This window comes from Hydra viridissima, unplaced genomic scaffold, assembly GCF_058129835.1.
Source record: "Hydra viridissima isolate aposymbiotic clone 2 unplaced genomic scaffold, HvirCarnegie_v1 scaffold_2, whole genome shotgun sequence".
NCBI lineage: Eukaryota > Metazoa > Cnidaria > Hydrozoa > Anthoathecata > Hydridae > Hydra > Hydra viridissima.
Genome location: NW_028324301.1, coordinates 6,401,054 through 6,426,550, shown reverse-complemented (window position 1 = coordinate 6,426,550; position 25,497 = coordinate 6,401,054). Strand labels below are relative to the sequence as shown.

At 30.1% G+C, this 25,497-nt stretch overlaps 2 protein-coding genes across 3 annotated transcripts in view; one reads left to right on the top strand and one right to left on the bottom strand.

Moving 5' to 3' along the window:
- The window catches only part of LOC145187185 (uncharacterized), a 59,096-nt gene extending 48,958 nt beyond the window's left edge, over positions 1–10,138 (top strand). The window contains exons 19-23 of the mRNA XM_090077212.1: positions 13–333; positions 659–2,308; positions 2,394–2,723; positions 2,830–9,403; positions 9,482–10,138. Of these exons, the coding sequence (XP_089933338.1) occupies positions 13–333; positions 659–2,308; positions 2,394–2,723; positions 2,830–9,403; positions 9,482–9,918 (9,312 nt within the window). The 3' untranslated portion in view covers positions 9,919–10,138. The remainder of the gene's footprint in view (positions 1–12; positions 334–658; positions 2,309–2,393; positions 2,724–2,829; positions 9,404–9,481) is intronic.
- Positions 10,139–11,728: 1,590 nt separating this feature from the next.
- On the bottom strand, positions 11,729–22,245 carry LOC145185267 (putative ATP-dependent RNA helicase DDX43). Of its 2 annotated transcripts, none has more exons than XR_016449799.1 (16): positions 22,036–22,245; positions 20,028–20,221; positions 19,815–19,870; positions 18,931–19,253; positions 15,731–15,828; positions 15,581–15,636; positions 15,451–15,504; positions 15,289–15,353; positions 15,070–15,180; positions 14,889–14,962; positions 14,690–14,757; positions 14,170–14,270; positions 13,803–13,950; positions 13,460–13,707; positions 12,324–12,581; positions 11,729–12,197 (listed from the first exon to the last, which is right to left on the bottom strand). XR_016449799.1 is itself a non-coding variant. In XM_090078697.1 (16 exons), the coding sequence occupies exons 1-16, from the start codon at positions 22,206–22,208 to the stop codon at positions 11,983–11,985; spliced, it is 2,229 nt and encodes a 742-aa protein (XP_089934823.1). In that variant the 5' UTR covers positions 22,209–22,245; the 3' UTR covers positions 11,729–11,982. The 2 variants fall into 2 exon arrangements, 1 of the variants encoding a protein (XP_089934823.1); XM_090078697.1 differs by having other exon boundaries at positions 12,324–12,568.
- Positions 22,246–25,497: the final 3,252 nt, after the last annotated feature.

The following is a 25,497-nucleotide window of genomic DNA, read 5'->3' as shown; positions in this document are numbered from 1 at the left end:
GAATTTATTTAGAATCTGTTAACCAGTTTGGATGAACAAAAATCTGGTTTAAAATCTATCAATAGAATTGGGCAAAAACTGATTTGCTATCTTGATAATTCAGATAAAGTTGAAGAAGAATTAGAAATGTTAAGTGACTCGTATTTCGAGGTTGTTGAAAAAGTAAAATGGAAAGTGAACTTGATTAGTGAGCAACTTTACAAAGTGAATATTTTTATTGAACTTGCAGCTTGCATTCATGCATGGGTTATTGAAACACAACTTTTTATTGATAACTTTGTTATACTCAAAACAGATATTCAGACTGCAAATGAACAAATTGTAGCTGTACAGGTAAACCTGTATTATCTATTAGTAAAAGTCCATGTATTATCTATTAGTAAAAGTTTTTATTTTTAAAATAAGTTCAAAGAAATAGTTAAGCTATTTTATATATATATATATATATATATATATATATATATATATATATATATATATATATATATATATATATATATATATATATATATATATATATATATATATATATATATATTATAGTAGAGAATAATTCCAAAATTCATGTTTACTTTTAATGAGCAAGTTTTATTACTGTTTTTTTATTATACTCAATTTTCATTTAGTACTAAAATTTAAAATGTTTTTAAAATTTTAGAACATTCAAAATAACCACAGAAAGCATATGTCAATGTTAAAAGAAGCAAGCATGATAAACAGTTCATTTGGCTGCAATCTTAGCTCTGAAAAATCAATCTTTCCATTAGTTGAAAAAAAGTATGCAATTGTTGAGAAATCTATGAATGAAGTTTCCATTAAGTTAAATGAACTAGAAAGTCAACTGTTTAGGTCACTCACCTATTGTAAGCAGCATTCTTATGATGAAGATGAATGTAAAAGATGGTTAACCAAAACTGAGAAGGATCTTATGGAACAAAAGCCAGTCTCTGCTAAGAAAACTGTTAACAGTCAACAGTTGATTGATCAGAAGAATATTGTTGAAGACATGAGAATGCAATCATCAAAGTTTGATCTTTTTTTTGAATCTGAAAAACTCATGTTAGATAAAAATAATATTCAAAATTTGGATGTCTTAAAGGGTCATAAAGAAGATATTCTTAAGCGATGGGTTGAAATAAACCTTAATGTAAAGAGTAGGGAAAAATGTCTCAAAGAGGTAGTTCAGTTATCTGAAAAAGTTGATGCTTGTTTTTCTGTTGTTATTCCATGGTTAAATAATGCTGAAAAATCCTTTAAAAAGCTATCTAGCATTTCTGTTAAATCTAATATACTATTAAAGCAAATTTTAAGTATTGATGAGATGATGACACAACTTGCAGAAAAGAAGCCAATGATAATAGAACTACATGAATGTTGTAGTGAACTAGAAAAAAAAGCAGAATGTGATAGTGATGATATTCTTGGTGTTGAAAATTTAACATATAAGCAGTTCATGGAATTGGAAAGAAAGTTGATAAATGCAAAAGATAAAGCAATAAGGATGAAAGAAAAGGTTGAACATTTCTCAAAGCTCCAGAACATTATTGAAGAACTGTGCGCCAAAGTACATTCTACATGTAATAAAATTTCTCCATGTGGTGATGATGTTGAGAAAGCTGATTATAATAAAGAAGTTTTACAAACACTCCTTCATGAGATTAATGAAAAAAATTTTGAAATTGATATAATAAAACAAGCTGGAAATGAACTAATCTCAATTGATAGTCAACTTGATGTTTTAACATTAAATCAAACAGTCACTTCTTTAGAGGAAAAAATCTGTGATGCGTTAGTTAAGACAAAAAATTTGCTTGAAAATATAGAAAAAACACATGATGCTGCAGTAAAACTTCAAAATATACTGTTTTCTGTGAAAATGAGAAGTGCTGAACTTATAAACAAAAGCAAATCCCTAGATTCAATTGGTTCAACTATAGAAAAAGTAAAAGTTCAACTGAGTGAAGTAAATGAGTTGCAAAACGAGTTGCAAAATATTTATAAGGATTGTAAGCTAGCAGAAGTGTTAGCTGATGAAATTATTTCAATAAGTAATAAAGAACCAGCTATTCAAGAGAGGTTGCAGTATCTGTTACAAACTAATAAGAATATATTGAAAGAGAATGAGATCCTGTTCACCACGCGAGAACAACAATTAAAAGATAAACTTAAATCTAGTGGTGATTTACAAGACCAGGTTGAAAATGTTCTTCAAAAGTTAAAACTTATTTATAAAAGGCTAGATGAACAGAATTCTAAAACATTGTCTGTTAATCCTGCTCAAATTGCAATAAATATCAGTGAACTTCAGGTATTGTATTGTTTTATTGTTATTATTATTATTTTTTTTATGTTTTTTGTTTTTTTTTGTTAGTATTCATATTTCTATTTTTTAGGCTATAGCAAAAGATATTGAACAAGAAAAGCCAGCATATGATGAAATATTGTATAACCTTGAAATGCTAATGGTTAAAATGGAATCTTCTACAGAGCTGGGGATTTTGAGAGATAAAGAGAATGAAATCCAAAATACGTGGAAATTAATAAACACAAAGCTTAAATTTGATTTTGCAAGATTAGAAGATGTAAATTCTAAAGCTGAAGATTTAGAATTGAAAATTAAAAACTTGAAGTCATTTTTGGTTTTAAAAGAGAAACAAATTGTTTGTATAGAGCAAGCTCCTTGTATTGAAGATCAACTTCTTGCACAGCTTACTAAAATTAATGTAAATTGTTATGTTTTTCTTGTAAAAAATTTTAAAAAGTAAAAAAAATTTGTATGTAGTATTTAAGTTTTTCAATACATATTAAAGCAATAATTTGATCTTTTAGGTTATTTTGGAAGATTTAGAAGCACACAAGCAAGATGTGGTTGTGATCAAAAACTTAATTTCAATTTTAGAGCCAGTTTGCCAATGTGATATTCTTGATATACAAAAGTGTGCAAATAACCTAGAAGAGCAGCACCACAGTCTTAAAAAAAGTTGTCTTGATAAACAAATTGAAGTGAATACTTTCTTTCAGAAAGTAACTGTATTCAATGAAGTTGCTGCTAAGACCAGAACAAGTATAAAAGAAACCGAACAAGAATTATTTTGTAAAACTATACAAGGAGCTATCAAATTTCAAGTTGTGCAAGTCAATAATGATTTATGTGGGATTGAAATAAAGATAAACAATTTGTTTGTTAACATTTCACAGCTAAATAGTATTTGTGTAGATATTACAAAAACTGATCTTTCTTCTACAGCACAGTTTTTGCACAATGAAATACATGAACTTTCCCTAATGTTAACAAGTTTGGAAATCCTTCTTTCAGAAAAAAAGAGTAGTATTAAAAAACTATTAGTCTACTGGGATGGTGCAGCACTGGCAGCAGAACAAATTAACAATGATTTTTCTGAAGCTCAATCAAATATCTTGCGTTGTGAACCTTCTATTTTTTCTGCCAAAGCAATTAATGATCAGTTAGAAATTTTGAAGTTGTGTAAATGTAAAGTTAATGCTATAGAAGAACAAGTGGAAAATCTAACAAGCAATGAATTCTTCAGCTATGGGAATGTAGATATTTCTCTTTCTGAGTTCATTAATAATATTAAAGTAAAGGTTCAAGGTTTGCAAAAAACATTTCCAGAAAAGGAGCATTTACTAAGTAAGTTAAAACACAAGGTTGATGTCTATAATAAACTGTTTGATGAAATTTCTGGAAAATTAACTAATTTAGAAGAAAAAATATCTCATCTAGATCTAAGTACTAATGATAAAGAGACAACTAGTAAACAAATTCAAGAAGTCATTGATCTAACTATTGAATTAGAAAAAATTAAGGAATCAGTAACGCAGTTAAAAGCAGTCCCAGCAAAGATTTGTTTTAAACATCCAGAAATAACAACTAATGAAACTGAACCATTATCTTTTTTAAATGAAAGGATTATATCAATCTCTTCTGCTTTGTCTCAAAGGCAGAATAAATTGGAAATTTCTTTGTTGCAAAGTGGGAAATTAAATGATGCTTTTAAATCTTTATCCTTTTGGCTAAAAGAAAATACTGAGTTTGTTGAAAATCAAAACCCTATTAATGCTGCAGATGAAAATGTACTGTTAGCACAAATACAGGAGCAAAAGCTTCTTAAAAAGATGTTTTCTGACCATGAAATTAATTTTAAAGATTTGAAAAAAACAGGTATTGAGTTGTTAAAAGTAACTGAAGATCTGGTTAAGAAAAAAGAGATTGAAACAGAACTTAACAAAATTGATAATATTTGGAATAATTTGAAGCAAAAAATAGATGCTCGTGAAAGTGATCTCTTTAAAACTCTAGAAAGAGTGGAGATATTAGATAGTAGTCTAAGTACTGTCATTAAAAAACTACATGATTTAGAGTTAAAAGTAAGTGCTGATAGTGATTTACTGCTTTTTGATAAAATTAATTTCGAAGAGCAAAAAGTGCATGTGGAAAACATGTTGGATGAAGCTCAAGCTTTAGAACCAATGATAGAGCAAGTTTATTTAGATGAGCGAAATATTGAACATTTATGCAGATCAGATTGTTATACAAAGATAAAAGAAAAGTCTAATAATGCTGTAAAAGTTCATAAAAGAATCCTTGACTACTGGTTGTTAAAGCAAAGGCGTATTACACAATATGAGCTTATACTTGAAGAGCTGGTAGGTAAAGCAAGTGAATTTCATCTATGGATTGATAACATAAGAAGTCAAGTTACTGATCTCCAAAATGAAAATACTCAGATTGAAAGAATGATAATTGCTCAAGAAGAAATTGAAAGTCACAAATCTGTCTTAGATGGTATGGAAGTCCTTGTTAATGATTTAAGAAGTATTTCTCGTAATCTCGAACCCCAAGAAATACTTATCTGTATTAAAGAAAAATACCAAAAACTTGTTGCAGAAAATCTATCTAGGCTAACTTCTGTACAGAAAGCAAATAAAGAAGTAGAAGAGTTTGATCATAGACTGGATGATTTATTGGAGTGGGTAAATAAAATGTTGAACTACTATGAACTGAATAATCCTTTTGGTATTTATCCTGAGGGCATTAAAGAGCAACTTTCAGCTCATCAAATCATATCTTCTCAGATCTTGTCAAAAAGTCATAGTTTTAATGATATCTCTCAATCATTTAATGATTTAATTTGTGAGGATACTGAAAAAAAGAGAATTCAAACTAAAGTTGAAGCCCTAAAATCAAAAGAGCATATGTTAAATGAAGCATTTTCAAAAAGACAGACTGATCTTGTGGAAGGTCTTTTGTTGGCTCAAAGATTTTCTGACATTAGCCAAGAAATATGTTCCAAGTTGGCTAATACTGAAGTTGCTTTAAATGCTGTTAGTGAAGAGAAAGAAATAGATTTAAAAAAAGAAAAGTTAAATACAGTTGAAGAAAATCTGCTTCATCTTCTGCTTGACATTAAAAATTTGAAAACCTTAGGAGATCAGATAAGGAGTAATGCATCTAATGTTGACTCAACAACAATTCTTGAAAAAGTTGAAAAGTATGATTGTAATTGGAAGGAAATTAAGTTACGCTGTGAGAAAATGAGAAAAAGTATTGGTGAAGCTGTAGAAGAGACAGAAGCATTTTGGAGTAGCATTGAAGATATTATTGAAAAGTGCAGAGGGTTTAAAGAAGGTTTTAAGCAACAAAATGTAATACCTGTTAGAGAAGATTTAATTGCTGAAGATATTCTTAAACTGGCGGAACAAGAAAAGGGAATTAGTGAGCTAGAAGACACAATATTACATTTAAATAGATCTATTGGTTTGCTAACTGAAGAAGAAGCAAAGTCACAATCTCTTCTTTCACTGAAGGCAAGACAGGCTAAACTAAACAGTCTGTGGAAATATATTAGGAATTGTTTAACAGACCACAAAAGTCATTTGGAAAACTCTTTAGATGCAGCAAAAAAATTTTGGAGTGGACTTAAAAAACTGAAAGAAAATCTTTTAGAAATTCAACTCAAGATTGATGAACAGGGTGAACCTACAATTAATGTTGATGTATTAATGAAAATAATTTCAGAGCATCAAATTTTGTATAAAAGTTTAGAAGATAATAATAATATTCTGGCTTATTTATCTGAAGCATCTTCTGTCCTTATCACACATGCATCTACTGAAAATAGGACTGAAGTTCTGAAGACTTTAAATGATGCCACTGACCAATGGGATGCATTGTGCAGTGTTTGGAATTTGCGTAAAGATAGTTTAGCACATTTGAAAAATCTTTTAAATAGTTATTATCAAGATAAAGATAGTATTGAGATATGGTTATCAGAAGCTGAAAAAACAGTCTTATTTTATGGAAGTAAATCCAATGATCTTGATGAGATCAGAGATAAGTTAAGCAGACAGAGATTATTTTATAAAGATCTGACTAAGCATCAATCTGAAATAATTGCATTTAGTCAAAAAGCCTTTTCTCTAGTTGATAAGATTTGTGATGAGGATTCTGATAAAGTTCGTGAGCATTTAGCAGCAACTGAGCAGAGATGGAGTACTCTTGTAGAGAGCTCTAATCAGTACCAGATAGAACTTGAAGATAATTTGTTATCCCTCGGTCATTTCCCTATTGTAATTGAGGAACTCCTTACATGGATTTCACAAACAAGGTCAATTCTTCTTGAACGGTCTGTACCTAAGAATAAGCGATCAGTTTCAGTTGAATTTTCAAAATTTAGAACAATAAAAAAAGATGTTGATTCTCACAGACATATTGCAGAGTGCTGTATCAAAACAGCTGAAGATTTTTCCAAAAAGACTACTGCCACTGATAGCCAGGGTATGGAGACAAAACTTAGCACTTTAAAAACAGCATGGAATGGCATACAACAACTGCTTCAACAAAAAGAAGAAACTTTAAATGATGCTTTAGAAGAAACTAATAAGTTCCATGAACAATTGCAAGATCTTATTATATGGTGTACTGATGCAAAGACTTTATTGAAAAGAAAAATTATATTCAGTGATGTAGAGAATCTCAACATTCACCTTAAAAAGCACTCTGAATTTATTGTCTCTCTTGCAGAACAAGAGGAAATCTATGAGTTTATTGTTGAAACATTAACTCTGATGGAATCAAGTCAAGAGAGTATAAGTGATAAACCTGAAATACAAAAGACTTTAGCTCAATTAAAAACAGGCTGGCAGGAGTTAAAAGTCTTGTCTCAATCTAAAACTGATTTTCTTCAAAAAGCTCTCAAAGATTCTGAATTGCTTCAAAGTTTGAAATTTGAAACTGAAGTCTGGTTTGCTAAAGTAACTGAAATCATTGAATCATTTAGTCCTGTTAGTACTATTTTGGATGTTATTCAGCAGCAGATGTCTGAATTTGAAGAATTTTCATCTACAATTTATGAAAAACAGAAGTGTTTTCTCAGGCTTAGGGAAGTATCAAATATTATAATCCAAACATATTCTACTTGTGAAGCCTTAGCACTGAATAATGAAATAGACATACTAACTCAGCGATGGAAAGAGGTGACAGTAAAATTGAAAGGCCGAAAGAAATTGTTGGACTCAAATTATGAACAAGCTATGATCTTTTTTAATGGAAGTACTCAATTGTTTGATTTCTTAGATAATTTAGAGAAAAGAATCGATCCATCTATTGGTAAAGATGCAAATGCAGTGAAAGTACAGATTCGTAGACATAAAGAGTGCCAAAACCTTCTTATGCAAAAACAAACTAATTTGAATGCCACTTTGAAAGCAGGCATGTTTTTGGATTCAAAAACTCAATCCAAAGAGTCTGTAATTTCAAAAACAGTTGAAGCGCTACGCTTAAGATGGGATGCTGTGCTTGACCTGTTTCTAGATCGCCAGCATCGTCTTGAAGAGGCTTTGCTTTTTCATGGTATGTTTTTAGATGCTGTACAAACATTGATGGATTGGCTAGACTCAGCGGATCATACTCTTACCAGTGAAACAGCAGTAATGGGTGATCCTGAAACTGTAAAATTGCTTGTGGATAATCACACTACTTTTCAACAAGAACTAAAAAAGAAATTTAAAATATATGAGTCGGTTATTAAAACTGGAGAATCAATGCTTGCTGATGCAAACGTTGAGAATGTTTCAGAACTGGAAAATCATTTGGAAGCTTTAAAAGATAAATGGGAAGCAGTAGACCATATGTCACTGACGAAAGAGGCCCGTTTAAAAAATGCGCTTGAACTAGCAAATGATTTTCAAAAATCTTGGATTATTTGTATGCAAAATCTAGTAGTGCTAGAAGATGAGTTAAAGACTAACGGACCAATTGCTGATGAACTCAATGAATTAAAGAAGCAGGTCGAAGTTTATTATCTGTTTGAAAACAATTTAAACGCTCAAGAAGTGGATATAAATGTATGTTTCCAAAAAGGAAGAATAATTCTACGATTCTGTCATCCGTTTGCGCAATCAAACATTCGCCATCAAATAACGCTCCTAAGAAAAAGAATAAACGATATCTCAGGCTGGGCCCGAGAAAGAAAATTGAAACTTACTGAAACGTTAGCTGTTTTGATGGAGGAGGAAACGATCACTTTAAAACTTTTAAAATGGATTACTGAGCAAGAAATTGTTCTGCAAGAAAATGATCGTGCACCAATACCGGATGATTTTGAAGTTTTATCGGAAATGCTTGAGAAACATCACGCATTTCAAAAAGACGTAGAAATAAAACAGTTATCATACGACAATGTTATAAGAAATGCGAAGCGAAAACCGCTAAACGAACAACAAAGGCGTGCGATGACACCTCGTTCTAAAGGATCTGATATACGTGACTTTTTAAATCCGAATGTCGATCTTTTATCTAAAAGATGGAAAAAGTTCTGGCTTTCAATAATCGGTAGAAGAAATGCTTTACAAGATCGTCTAGATGAAATTCGGATTCGCAAAGCTGCTGCCCACTTTAAATGGGAGGAGTGGAGAGATCGCTACAATGCTTGGTTACGGGACTCAAAGTCTCGTGTTCTTGATATGTGGAGAAAGTATGGTAGTGACAAGGATAACAAACTTACGCGTGAACAATTTATTCAGGGTGTTATTGATCAGTCTTTTTGTGTGGAAAGATGGGAACTTGCCCTTGTGTATGAACTAATCCAGCGGCAAAATCACGTTTCTTATCAAGACTTTATGGACGCGCTTAAAGGGCGTAAACGAAAACCTGATAAGCCTAAAACTGAATCAGAGCAAATTCATGAAATTATTGGTAACGAAGTTAATAAATGTATTTGCTGCAAAAAGTTTGAAATGTCCAAAGTCGGCGAAGGAAAATATCGGTTTGGGGAACAACACAAGCTACGTCTAGTTCGTATTTTGCGTAGCGTTGTTATGGTTCGAGTAGGAGGCGGTTGGGAAAATCTTTTAGAGTTTTTAGGAAAAAACGATCCTTGTCGAGGTAAGTATTAACAGAAGTTTTTATATCTAAATTTTATAAGGTTTTTCTTAAAAAATTAAGTTGTTTCATCTTTTTTAGCTGAAGGCCGTACGAACATTGAACTTCGAGAAAAGTTTGTTATGCCTGAAAACTCAAGTCAAAGTATGCAAGGTTTTACCTCCAACTATGGTAAAAATACCGCTGATGCAAAAGAAAGTCCACGGCTTAGTTTATCTGCGAATGTACCAAAACGAGAAGGATCTTTTCTCAGTTCTCGCTCAGGGTCCATTAAAAACGAAAAGTTTGCAGATATATGCCATCAAAGCGGTGATCATGCTGAAAGCCCCGCTCTGTCACGGGTAAAATCAACAGGTGTGTCTAATAGAAGCCCACTTACGACAAATTCATCGCCTAGTAGTAACACCTCGATAAGCTCAAGTTCGAACTCTTCAAAAAGTCCTGGAAAATTACAAGGCGCTAAACAAAGTTCTAGCAGCGGGTTAAAGAAAGTAAATTCTAGAGAATTCAAAAAATAATTTTTTTGTAAATATGTAAACAGCATTTTATCATTTGTTAGTCTAATTTAAGTTCTTATAGAACGAAATAGTTTTTCTAGGTGTAATTCTCTTTTCAGTGTAATGTAGTTTTTGTTTTTTATTTGTTTGTAGGATTGTTAAATTCGAACTTTTTTTGCATAGAGATGCTTCGTTAATAATAAGTAATAGTTATTTTAGAATATATTGATTTGATTTTTAACAGATGACTTTTCCAGCTTTTAATTTTCAATGGGATGTTGTAACAACACAAGAACAACTTATATCTTCTAAATCTTAAGACTAACAGAAAAATCCCAGTTTAGATTTTCTTAAAATTTAATATGATGTTTATATTTCATAAGACAACTAGCTGGAATACCCCATCAAAAAATGAAGTTTTTAGAAAATAATTCTAAAAACTTCTAGAACCTTCTAGAAATCTAATCTAGAAAATTGGGGATTGTTTCCAGAATAAAAGTTTTTAGAATAGGAAAACTACAATACCGGAGACCAAGAGGCCTGGAGAGATCTGGAAATGTGACCCGGTCCCACTAAATTGGGGGTGCCCGACAATTTTTGACTTTATAAGTAAGTCAATATTTTGTACAGTTATGGAGATAATGCCATTTCCGAGTGAAAAATCCGGACTTTTGATCAGCTATTGTATCTCCCATTTTCAGTATTTGCCAACTACAAAAATTTCATCGGAATCGCTCTAACGGTTTTGGAGGAGTTCGAGGATACAAAAAAAAACAAAGTTTACGTTTTATTTAATTAAATCTCATCTAGATACGAAGATGATAGGTTCAAGAACTAGATTTGATTGAAATATGGTCCAAAAAAACTCTCGCCTCTATTTTGTGAGAGCAACGTTTTTAATAAATAATGTGTATCTGTTTGCATCATGGACGTATAAGAGATGGACGTGTAACTTATTGTCTTACATCAGAGAGGCCTCAGAAATCAGCGAGCCATGCGAGTTTCCGACTAACTCTAAATTTTCCGTCGTCACACACTGAAGCGAAATGGTCAAAAAGCGGCCAAAACTCAAAATTTTGTTAAGTAATAAACGTTTTTATTAAATTATTGTTCCAATTCTCTGACTAGGATAGTAGACATGAGTATTAAAAAAAATCCACTTATGGCCACTTTTTGAGCTTTAGTTGTCGGCACGAACAGATTTTTCATTCAAGATGAACATTTGTAAATTTGGGAACTTTTTTCGTGTAAACAAAGTCTGTCAGTGATAAAATAGATCGGTAAGGATAATTTTAAAATGACCAAAAAAATTACAGCAAAAAATAAAAAGCTTAGATAAAATTTTTTGTTTAGATCTAGCTTCATTCAATTCCTTGGTCCTTCATTCACCAGCCTTAAATTTGTGTATTTTTTTACTATTTTTTCCGATATCTCACCATTTTTTGGCTTTACTGAATTCTTTAAAACTGTGATAAATTATTTTTCTTTATTGTATTTATATTCATTTTATGTATAAGTTACTTATTCTTAACTGTATATATTTCTGTTGTTATATATATATGTATATTAAAGTAAGAGCTATAGTATCTGATGGAGCAAGCCCAAATAGAAAATTTAACAGCGGAAATAAATGATGAGATTCCCTTCTCTTAATAACGGAAATAAGTGATGGGATTCCCTTCACTTTACAACTTAAGTTTTCTTACTTGGATTAAAATATTTGACGTGAACCTCGCGAAACTTCTTTTCCTTTATAAGTTCTCGTTGTAAATGCTTTAGGCTAGAAAACAATAGCAGAGATTTGAATTTAAGTTTGATCGTAAAAAAAATATTTCTTGTCGGTTTTTTTATTCATTCAAGGTATGAAAGTTACAAGCTGGGTCAACCAGAACAAAAAAAGTCAGTTTTATGAAGGAACACGTTGAGCAGGCATTTCGGATTTTTTTCAACGTTTGGTGCCAATTATAGACATCAACTAATGATGAACACCCATTTTCTAATGTAATAGCAGACGAAAAAGAACAAATAGATGCTAGAATTGGGTAGCACGATTAACTAAACGAATTTGGCTTCGTATTCACTAATTCAAACTGCATCCCAAGTGCCGATATTTATTGCACCACGTTCTTTTCTTCGACTGTCACGAAAACCATCACCAAAATTAAGTTCATCTTGGCCCTTCGGACGACGAGGAACTCCTCTGAAGCCGCCTCGTCCTCTTCCTTTTGTGCATTCTCTAGAAAAATGACCTATTTCGCCACATTTAAAGCATCCACTTCCTCCTTGACTACCACCTCCACCTAAAAAGATAAAAAATAAAAATAAATAAATCCAAGCCCCTCAACAACTTACCAATTCACTTAATAAAGTACTTTAAAAAACAAGATGTGTGGCAGTCTTTTTTTTTTTTAAAAAAAAAAGAATACCATATGCGTTTTTCTCCTCATCTCTTCTCTCACGGGTTTTCTTCCACCGTTCTGCCATTTCAATAAGTTCTTCAGGAACCTCCTGCCCAGCTTCCTCCATGATAGGGATAAGTTTTGCTACATGCATCCAATCATCAGAAGTAACAAATGTCAGTGCACTACCAGATCGACCAGCACGACCAGTTCTACCGATGCGATGTACATAATCTTCAATATAGCGTGGAAAGTCGTAATTAAGAACGTGGCTGAAAATATTACCTAAATGTTATTTATGTATATGAATGTAAAGAAACTAATATTTTATAATGTATGTATGTTTGTATGTATGTATATATGTATGTATGTATGTATGTATGTATGTATGTATGTATGTATGTATGTATGTATGTATGTATGTATGTATGTATGTATGTATGTATGTATGTATGTATGTATGTATGTATGTATGTATGCATGTATGTGTGTATGTATGTATGTATGTATGTATGTATGTATGTATGTATGTATGTATGTATGTATGTATGTATGTATGTATGTATGTATGTATGTATGTATGTATGTATGTGTGTATGTGTGTATGTGTGTATGTGTGTATGTGTGTGTATGTATGTATGTGTGTATGTATGTGTGAATGTATATGCGAATGTATATGCGAATGTATATGCGAATGTATATCCGAACGTATGTGTATGCAGGCTTGGTCGGGAAAGGCGTGCGATCGCACTCTAAACTTGACCACGCATAAAGTATTTATTTGCGACAGCTTGGCCACGGCTCTTAAGATGTTTTAAGAACATTTCAAAATCATCTGCGAAGCCGTGGGAAAATTGTCGCAACTAAATATTGTATGCGTGGTCAAGATTAGTTTGCGATCGCACGCCTTTCCCGACCAAGCCTGGGTATGTGTAGGTATGTGTGTATATGTACGTCCGCCCAAACGCACTTGTATACTGCAAGCCAAAAATGGTTATTTATTTTTATATTTTTACATTTTTTACTGAAATCTGCTATAAAAAGGTGAAAATTAAGGGAAAATAACTTTTAATTAATTTACAGTTTTCTTGAGTATTTTAAAATTCAGAAACTTTTAGCAGTATATATACATACAATAACTATTGATTCTCCTTTATACTTACGTCAAATCCTTAATATCGAGTCCTCTAGACGCTACGTCCGTTGCAATGAGAACACGCGCAACACCGGTTTTCATATCTTCTAATGCTTGTTCCCGGTCCGACTGATCTCTATCACCATGTATACATTGAATACCAACATTCGTCCCTTTCATAGCAAGGTTCGAGGATATATCATCAGCAGTTGCTTTTCGACCGACGAAAATAATCAATTTATCATCTGGTTCCATTGCATTTATAAAGTCCATAACCTTTAAACAGATAGGCGCTTGTTTGAATATTTTTTGACTTTTTTACACAGAAAATGAAATTGTGATAATCTAAACAATAAAAATCTAAATAATACCCTGTCCTGCTTCTCGTGCTGCTCAATAAACTCAACGAGTTGAGTAACGCTGTGGCAGGCTTGTAAGTCAAGGGATCCGACATTTATTCGGATGGGATCACGTAAATATTTGTCAGCCATTCGCTGCACACCAGGAGGCCAGGTTGCGCTGTAATTAGAACAAGACAACGAATCCGAAAAATAAGAGTAACACAAATAAACCAGTTGACGATATTTTTGAAATAAAAATCATAAATATAATTTTCCGTGTTCTGAATGAGTTAATTTCTAAATTACAGGATGCTGATAACGGAAACATCAAGTTCGATAAAGCGTAATAAATTACAGTTGAATGTTCAACAGGTTCTAAAAACAATTAAAAGTGTACCTAGTCATAACAGTTTGTCGGTCTGGTCTAATGTCTAACAAGATCTTCTTTATCTCAGGTTCGAAACCCATATCCAACATTCTATCTGCCTCATCTAATATCTGATATAAGAAACCAATAAATGTAAAAAACAATATAAATAAATGTAAAAAACAATATAAATAAATGTAAAAAACAATATAAATAAATGTAAAAAACAATATAAATAAATGTAAAAAACAATATAAATAAATGTAAAAAACAATATAAATAAATGTAAAAAACAATATAAATAAATGTAAAAAACAATATAAATAAATATCCTATTAGAAGTCTCATATGGTAGGCTTAACTTATTAGAAAACCAAACGAAACGCGCAAAGAGAAAACAAAGTCGCAAAGTAAATAAACAAGAAACGGCAAAGCGGCTCCTAATTAACATAAACGAAATTATGACTAAGCATTTAATAAAGTTCTTCTGTAAAATGCAACACTGAATAAAACAAAGAAATAAAATAAAGAAGCAAAATAAAATTCATACTAAAAATGTAACGCTTTTCACAGAAAAAAAACCGCTCATCAGCAAATCGTTCAATCTTCCTGGTGTTCCTAAATGTCGATAATATTAACTAAACGATCAAGGCATTAACGCTCATTCAACAATTTTCATTTCAATGTTATTCCTGGTAAATTCTTTAACTTCAAAAAGAAAAAAAAAAGTTGCACTTGATATAAAGTACCTATGATAATTTCTACACCCTGTTGAACAAGTTTTATCTGAGCATTTCGATCTCCACCTCCGTAAATGCAAACACTGAAAATATTAAAATTGGGTCAACACTTAATACTTAAGACCTTAGATAGAAAAAACTCAATTGTATTACTATTAACAGAGGAAAAAAACAGTGTAGAAAAGGACACCTTCGAATTCCATGATAATGGAATTTTTTTACTTCCATTTCAATCTGTTGTGCTAATTCTCTTGTAGGAGACATTACTAAACACGAGGGTCCGCCTCGTTTATCACGTGGTCTAAAAAATGATTACAGAACAGAAAACCTGTCACAAGAACAATTCAGATGAACAACAATTATGCTCAATACCTTTCAGTTTAATTAGGTTATAAAAATAATAACATACATGGGCTGTCTGTCTATATGAATAAATGCTGGAAGAAGAAATGCCAATGTCTTGCCAGTTCCAGTCTAAATATAAAAACTCTTTTTATTTTGATGAAAAAGATGTTTAAATTTATTTTAAAATTTAGAAAATTTTTTTTCAGGAATGTAGAAAAATTTAAACCTGAGCTATCCCAATGCAGTCCATCCCAGAGAGCAAGACAGGCCATGCTTGACACTAAACAACAGCTACTTCATCACTTTTACAATCACGAGAAACTAATAAAAACCCATACATTTATAATCTAACATACTTGTATGGGAGACGGCTCAGTAAAGTTGTTACTTCTGATAGTGTCAAGTATCTCGGCTAAATGTTAAACAGATGAGTTTTTAGTTACACACCAAAAAAAACCTATTTTAATGCATAAAAAAGTAAATAAAATTAAACTCAGAAAACTTACGGTAATGATGAAAAGCCTCTTCAAATGTTTGAACAGGATTTGGGATTTTACGATTTTTTGTGCTCAAGTCTGCTACTGTTATATTGTTCTTGAGTTCCCTTTTAAAAGAATTTTTGTAGAAAATTGAACAGCAAAAAGTACGAAAGAAAAGCTTTGAACAAAACCAACTTAATGAACATTTAAAAAGAAGAAATTGTTATACATAAAACATTTATTAGTAAGTGCATCACAGTGTCAGAATTTGCAGACAATTGATTATTACAAAATCTTACTTCAACAAACTGTAAACTTTCCCTTCAAAACTTAAACTTCATCACTCAAATATCAAGTTTCTAAAGTTTCTAGTCATACTACCTCTAGATGGACCAAGAAAAATCAAGTAGAGTTGTATTATCTATCAAAAAGAACAAAAAGGTTCCACTTGAAATTTTCTTTTTTTTTTTATTCTTGACTGAGCACAAGATCTCATTACTTGATGGCACATTAAATTTAGCACAGCTTACTTGTGTTAAATTAGATGGTTCCTTTATTAAATATTTGTGCTATAAACACATGCCTAAAATTTTAGGCAAGAAATTTGAAGGTTCCTTAGTCACAAGATGAAAAGGAAAAATAGCTTGTTCTTAGAGATTTTGGATGATTACATTTTAAACAGGAAGTGAAGTGATACATGTTTCAATCTAAACTTTGAGGAGAAGCATCACAATATGGGAATAATTCAAATCCACAAATTCATGGATCTATGCTGGCAGAAAAGAATAAAGTTATTTAAGTTTGGTATTAAGCTTGAGATAATTTTAGAGTTGGTGTAAATAGCATGAACGAAATAATTTGCTTTGTCTAGTACATGGCATTTATCTTGAGATTTATTAAGACTTTCTATGAACTCCACAAATCTGCTTTAGAAGATAATGAGATTGAGGTGATAGCATGCAGGATCTGATGACAAAGAAGCAAAAGTGGAGGAAAATGCTAATAATATTAAACTTATAGATCAACTAAAAACTAAATTTGCTCTTAAATTTATAGATCCTAAAAATCTAATTTTAGAAATGCTTTGGAAAATGATTATTTCCAAAATTATTGCAGAGAATAATACTACAACAGCTTCTTGAGATGTTTATCATTCCAAAGGCTTTAATCAATATTTCTGTTGTATACTACTCTATTTATTTACACCTAATTTACTCCAAAAAAACTTAAACTTTAGCAATGTAGGAATGTAAAGTAAGTTTATCAAAATACTTTTCAGATTATTTAAAATTAGAATTCCAATCATTTGTAATATATAGAGTGACCTCCAAAACTAATCAAAAGGTCAGCATGCTTTCACTAGAGCCTCACTAAGTTTGAAAATAATTGAAGAATTTGTGGAGTGCAGAATTTGTTTTAACTGACATTTAAAAACATTTTAGCATAATTTTAACACAGGGTTTTGAAATAAAATCAAAAGTTTTTAGATATCAGATGGAAATGACAATTAAACATGTGCCATTACCGATTATTTGTTTGATCATCCAACACTGAAAAGGCAACAAAAAAAAATGGAAAATTATCTCTAGGAAAAAAAGCAACAAAATACAAGCTTCCCAAGACCTGCAGTGCAAAGCATCATAGAAAAGTGTACAAAAACAGGAAAATTGGACCATCTTCCAGAACAAGATTGCAAGAGGATTTTCAATTATTGTAAAGAAAGACACATTTTAAAGAAAAAAAGAAAGAGCCCTTAATAAGTGCACAAAAAATCCACACAAAAAGTGAAGATGAAATTGGAATACCAGCCAGTACATTTACAATTGCAAGAATACTAAAAAAGAATGATTTAACAAGCTTTTACACTGTCAAGAAGCCTTACATCAAAAAGAATAAGAAAAAAAGTTTAATGTTTGCATGGGACCATGTTGACAAGCCAGAATCCTTTTGGAGAAGTGTCCAATGATCAGATTAGTCAAAACTTAATATCTTCGGATCTGATGGTCTTTGGAAAGTATGGAGAAAGAAGCCCTTAAATTAAAAAATTGAAATAGTAAATCACAGAAGAGGAATTATGGGGTTCTATGACTTTGTATGGAGTTAATAACTTCAAGTTTATTGATGGAATTATGATGAAGGAAGTATTTCTTGCAAACAAACCTCCAAGATTTTGAAAGAAATCTAGAACAAAGACACACCTATGAAGAGGATAATGATATAAAATATATTGTAGGGATCATAAGAAAAATAAGATAAAAAGACTCTATTGACCATCTTTATCTCCTGATTTAAATCCCATTGAATGTCTTAGAGGTTCTATCAGTCAAACTACCCAAAATACTCTCCAAAAAGAAAGATGACAAAAAACTAATTGAACAAACTAAAAGCACTGTTTGATGTGAGTCATATTTACCTTACTTCTTATATGTGACCCTCTGCAACAAAACCAGATTAAAAAAAAATTCAAGTTTTTCATATTTATTAGAAATAATTTTGAAGCTTTCTAAAAAAGCTACAACATTTAAGAAAAGTTATTCTGACAAATACTTAGAGAAATTTAAGTTGGTTTTCTTTAAAATTTTTTTTTCTTCAGAAAATCATTTTAAAAGGACTAGAACAAAATAACATTTGCATAGTTTTTCGTAATTTCACCACCTTAAAATATTTTTAAATTGTGTCACTTAATGTTTTTTGAAACTAAAAATGTTCAAATAAAAATTTACAGAAACATTAAGTAACAACTAAGTTTATTATTTCTTTTTACTTTTATAGATTGTAATAAAAAAAGAGTTTATTTTTTAAAAAACTTAACTTTAAGTAAACTAATGAAAAATTAATGATTATCAATTTTTAATGATGAAATCTTAAATTTATTTTTGTAGACAACTCTTTGCATGTTGTTCAGTTATACTTTTTAGTAGTTACTTAAAAACCAAACGATGACATCAAAGCCCAATTAAATGATATTATAAATAATTGGGGTGAAAATAATGTTTTAATTTTTTACATATATAAAAATCATTTTTAACATATGAAGCTATTTTTTTTAAACTTTTTATTGCAAACTATATTGAGTAATTAGTTAACTCTGATGTTTCTGCAAAAATGTCAAAATTAATCAATTAAACATGTGATTAACTTTAAATTAAATTTAAAGCCATTCGATAAATTAAGCAAGTGTCTGGTTTTGCCGTGGGTCACGTGTTTTAATTATTTTTTTTACCAACCTTATTTCCCTCACTTTTTCTTCAGACATTAAAGCAACATGATTTTTCTCTATATAAAAATTTTTAATAATATCAGGACAGTCTGACCATTTCTTGCTTTCGTACTCTTCAGCCTGCTGCTTGAGTTCTCCCCAATTTATTGCAACAGGTGCTGTTGTTAATTGTGAAGCAGCAAAATTTTTATTTAATTTATCTGCCCAAGCTTGTATATTACCATTTTGTAGAGTTAAATCTTCAATTAACTGTTTAGCTTTCTCTTTCTGGGCTGGTGTACCTTTTATTTCTATAGGAGTTGTCGATAATGTGGCATTATCTCGCATCACCTATATTCATAAAAAATCATAGAGAGTACAACAACTTTTAACAAATAAAAAAATCTTTTCCTTCAAAAATCAAAGGATTTGTTCTTCAGAAATAAAGATAAAATAGTTAAAAAGTAATAGAAAATTGTAATTTTGTTTTTTAAATGTTTCATGTTTATTTTAGGGGTGTTTTTAATATCTAATTGATTAGAACCCTTGCAAAAGAGCTTAATCGTCAAAGTTGGATAGGCAATAACTTCCTTATCTTCTAAACTTGTATTGCCAGATTTGAAAACAATAGAATCATCTTCAGATTGATTATTCACCAAACTGTTTATTGATATTGTTAAAAACTTCAGAAACAGTAGGAACTTTCCTCAAAGGAATATATTATGATAAATAATATGATAGTATTGATATAACATGATAGTAATTATCAGCATTTAAGGAAATACGGAATATTAATCTGAAAAAAGATTCATTAACAGTCATTATTTTTGTGTTACTCCAATAATATTAGTAATATTATTAGAGTAACACATAGCTATAATACATATTTTAAAGTAAATTTATGAAAATAACCCGTATTCGTGCTCCAGACACATCTTGTAATTCTCTAATTTTTATACCTCCTTTTCCTAAAGAGCAAAATTTAAAAATACATGCATTTTATAAAACAACTAAAGTTCACATACACACACAAAATGTTCACTAGCATTTATTTTGTTCATATGACATTACAACTATCTTGTGAGCTTTTCTAATAATTTTTTAAAATTATAAAACATAACTTACCAATAACTTTGCCTACTGAATCATTGATAACATCAACTATCATAATGTTATCATGCTGTTCCTTATTTGAAAGACCATTTGATTCAGGGTAATCATTTTTATTTACAGAAAATGGATGATGTTGCATACTGAAGTCTTTTTTGTTTGAAGATCTAGATGGATCTCGATCACTTTCTAGATATCTTTCTCTCCCTCTAAAAATGCAAGAAACCTGTATGTAAATGCAGGATCCTTATTTTATTTTTTTTTCTTTAAACCATAACTTTACAGAAATTCTGAATTGAAAACTTATGACATTTCCATTTTTAATTTTTAAAATAGTTTTAGACTGAATCTGGTACCATCAGCATATTTCTTTGTACTTTGGGTTTGTGGTGTATTTCAAAAGTAAACTTTATCAGTTTATTATTAACTTTGGTTGAATTTTATCAAACTACTCCTAGAAACATCCATTAATATATTAGGAGTATTAAAATTGATAAGTTCGTAATTGATAAAAAAAAACAAAAAACAAAAAAAAAAAAAAAAAAAACTACTAAATGAAAACTATGAGTTGACATTGATCCAATAATAAACAATATTTAAAGTTAACATTAACATTATTAACATAAGTTACATGAAATGTTGTATTTGCATGTTAATTATCTTATATTTGATTTCTGTTTTAAGAATAGTATATTATCAGCTATTATCTTGCTAAGGGCAAATAAAAATGTTGTCTGCAGTACAAATAAACATGTTATCTGCAGAATGGGTAGTTACACAGACAGAAGCTGTATTAACTTTTAATATTCCACAATTGACCTAAAATAAAATTAATGAAAACTTGATAACTCACAGAAAATATTCCTGGGAAAAATGAGTGAAATTGTTCTTGAAGAGAAATAAATTAAATGTAAGATTTGCTAATAAAATTTCAAAAAGTGCTAAAGTACTGCTGTTATCAATGAGTTCTAAAATATTATTCCTAAACTAGATAGGGTAGATGCATCAAATTTTTGGAACTATCAAACAAAATTCACAGATGACTCTTAAATCAAATAAATAACAACAAATCATCATTTCAAATATGCCAAGAGTAACTTATTCAACAAAAACAAGACTCTGGATGTATTTTGCCTTCACATATCAAATTGATTGCACTCCCTAAGAATTCAACACACCTGACTGCATTTGGATGGTGTGTAAAATGAAAAATAGGGCAGTAACATCCAATAGACCAGTTTTCAACATAACTAAAAAGTTTCATTAACAACTTCACCAAAGAGGCAACAGAATGTATTGATTTTTTTAGGGAAAAGTCTTCCACAGATATTTCCAACAGATGTTTTCTAAAGATGTTACTAACATACAAACAGCTAATGTGAATAACAAAAGGAGAAAAAAAAGAATGCTGAAAAACGCCAAAGACATCAAAACAGTAAACATAGATAACTGTCAATGGGAATACCATTTACTGAGAGAACCAAGTGGTAGCTATGAAAATTTTGATATAGATTTACCAACAGAAGATGATTTTTTAGGACAATTTGAATAGTGAAAAATCATCTCAACATTTTTCTGTACAAGGCACTTGAGAAACCAATTCAGAAAAAACTATTTTTAATGCAAACTGATTATCTAATTGTCAAATATGAAGGTGAACACTTTCCTAGCATTTATCAACTTTGTTGAAAAAGAAGGTGCTGAAATTATTTAAAAAATTGGAAAAAAACCTACAACAAGTAATTCAAAACATCAAAACAAGTATTTGGAAGAGGGTTGTATCAAATTCTGGAATTAAAAGGACACTGAGATTAAAAAACTGTCAGTGACTAGAAGGTGCCTGTTATGTTCACGGATTTTTTATATTTATTTGCTAGTTATAGACAGCAGTACTCAAAAAACTGACATACATAACTATGATCCATAGCTTTTTATCCACTTAGAGTTTTAGAAATGCATAAACATTTTTCCTCAAATAAAAACAGTAATGATCATTGTAATTTACATAAAAAAATATTAAAACCTAAATCTGCTACTTCCTCTTCTAAAATCAGAGTTTGAATTACTGTGAAAACCACTTGAAGTTTGAATATTAAAATTAACTTGTTGCTTTGGTATACTTTCTTCAATCGAAAAACTTTTCATCTCTCTGATTGGAGCTACACCAGTCAAAATTTCTTCATCCCAATCTTCCATTTTTTGGAAGGCTAACTAATTATATCTATTCTAAATATAAACAAAGTATAAAGCTCAATCATATGAAAATCTTTAAAATGTTGTAATAAGTGCAGTTTAAACCCTATTCAACTTATCAACTATGTAGTATAAGCACTTTTTCTAAAGAGTTGCATAATTTTGGTTATGTGATGAACAATCCAATTTTGAAAACACAAAATTGAATGGTAAATATGTAAATTAATGTTACAAATCAGTTTAATTTAAAAAATGCTAATTAAATCAAATGGGTAACTAATCCAACATTATTTAAAAGAACATATTATAATTAAACTAATACCAATAACAGAGTAACTAACAGGTTGCAATCATTTACTGATAAATAAATTTCAGATCAACTTTCTTTTTATTCAAAATATATCAATATTATATCAATTTAAATTGTTTAAATTATAGTCAAACTAAAAAAGTGCCAAATAGTAGTATATATTTTAATTATTATGTATATTTTTACATCCAATACTATTGTACATTTTATACTTTATACCATTGTACATTTTATACTTCATATTATAACATTGTTTAGTGGCTACTCTTACTTTCGCAATGTCAAAATAATTAGTCTCATGTTGCGTGCGTGCAAAAATACAAATTTTCGCGGATTTCAGAAAAAGTGAGCATGCAAAGGTAATAACCAAAATGGAAAAATCCCCAACTTAAGAAAAAAGCCTACCAGTAATGTGACTTATGAAAATATTATAACACCTATAGTCTAAATTGAAACTGAATCTGAAAAATTCGAGAATGTAACATTTTTAAGAAAAGTTGTTAAAATTAAACAAGACCTTAAATCTTTCAATGAATTTATTTTTAAAGAATGTCAATTAGAAATATTATCACGCATAGAAACATACATTTATGAAAGCTGTATCTGAAACTTTGTTGTACTGTATTGTTTATTTAACTTACTTATTGGTTTATGCCATCAAATTGTAACAAATAAATTTGAACAAGGCCTCTGAGTTCGCTTTTAACAACAACGTTGCTTTTTTATGACGCTGCACGTAATAACATATCGTGGCGCAGAACTTTGCAATAATTGCGTGACGGCAAAGGGCGCATAATGCAGAATGCATACGTAATGAGGCTCTTTTTATCAAATGATTGAAAAAGCCATAAAATCAAACTGTTTTGTAAAATTGGTTTTAAAAAACCAGTACGTTGAAATTTGTTTTGAAAAAGAACCAGCTGAAATATTACCAAATTGATGTACTGCATTGTTCATATAAGTAACTTAGAATGTTATGGTAACTGCTGCAGGAGGGGCTCTTTGAAACTCAAGCTCATCAAAACATTTCAACGGTCAGCGTTGAATTAAAGCTAACTTCCCTGAAAAGGAGCAGTGAGATTTGTCTGTTGAACATCTGATGGGTGTCCTATTTGATACTTGGATATTCTCAATTATTTCAATCTAGGCAGAAGCAATTATGCATTAGCAATAGAAAAACTCAAATCACTAACCAGATGTTATGAAAGTGATATTCTAATCGTTACTAATCAAAAAAAAAAAAAAAAAAAAATTTAATATAATAGAATAATTTAAATTTGTATTTCTTAAATACGTTAAAAGCATTTCATTCCATAACGAAAAGAAATTAAAGAATGTTTATTATAAAAGAAAATTTACCAAAAAATCTGTACAGTTATTTATTGTAACAACATGATTGACGTCTGGTGAAAAGCTACTTTTTCAGGGAGACCGTCCGATAAAACTTTTTTACGGCCGTTCGATAATTTTCAAGAATCCGTTAATAAATTAGCCATTGGGTATCTTGTAAGACCAAGTGGGTTATATTTTACTTGAAAAATTAAAGATGAAAATGATTTTGTGCAAAACGGGTACAACATTTGCTATGAGCTGATCAAAAAAGTGTTCAAATGCTTGTTTCTCAAGTTTGTTTGGATCGTTTTAAGCAAGATAAAATGGATTTCAAGGGTTGTTTCATAACTATTGATGAGACGTATACACCACTATAACCAGAACAACATAAAAAAAAATAGTCCAAATCTTGTATTGAAGCCGGTTGAAGTGCAACATGGAAGGTTGTACAAAAAAGACTGTTCCATCAACAGTGACTTTAGTACATTTCTAAACCTGAAGAAATTCCTTGCGTTTTACATCGAGCGAAGAAGCCATTGCAGCTTAGATGGGTATTTTGTAGATACACGTTTTTTTTTTTTGTTTTTTTTGTTATAAGAAATCAAACAAATGGGGTAGTACTGGAAGGTTTCTTGTTTTAAAGCTGCTTTTTTATAATTCTATTACTAAAAGTTTCTTAAAAGTTTCTTAAGTTTTAGATTATCAAAGGAGAGAAAAAGTAAATAAAATACAATTTGAAAACATGCTAACAAGTAAGATAAAGTTTTTTACAGTTGTTCAGCTAAAATTATTTGAAGTCCATCAAACAACATTCAATGTAATATAAGCTTTAGATTTGTCCCTGAACAGAACACAAATGAGGAAATGTTCCTTGAACTTTTAACAAAGTAAGTTCCGTATTGAAAAGTAACTTAGTACCAATAGTTTCTTAAGTTTTTGGGGCTTCTAGTACTAGCTTCTTACTAGTTTCTTCTCAAAAAAAAAAAAAAAAGAAAAGAAAAAAAAACACACGTGTAAATCGAATTTGTTTAAAAATAATTCAGTTTGCGTTCGCAATTACGTTGACTGACGGATTCAATCAGAACTACAGTATTGTGAAAAAGTTAAGAACCACTAAATAAAAAAAAAAAAATTTTTCAAATAAATTTCATTAATTTTTATTCTAAAGATAATAAAATAGTCTTTTTCTTCAAACATATTAAATAGAACATGAGAAAAAAAGATTTTTTTTTTTTGAAAATTAATTAATAGAACCTGTAAAAATAACGATTAAATATTGTGTTAATTTTTTTTAATATTTTTTTTGTGAAAAAGTAAAGAACCACAAAGAATTTTTTGTGCTAAATGCGGCGGAAACATCTTTTTTAATTTATTTTTACCTTTTTTGTTTAAATATTTTATCAATGACCTGAGTCATTACCAAAAAACCAATAAAAGTATTTAATTCCGAACAAAAAAAAATTCTTTTCTTTTGAAAAAATGAGCAGAAAAGCTATTACCTATGAAGATCGTATAAAAGTGGTACACTTTCACCAGGAAGGTAAATCCGCTCGTGAAATTGGAAAAATAATAAAGCGATCACATAGTTCGGTGCTAACAATCATCAAAAGATTCGAAGAGACAAAAAATTACGTTGATCGCCATCGTTCT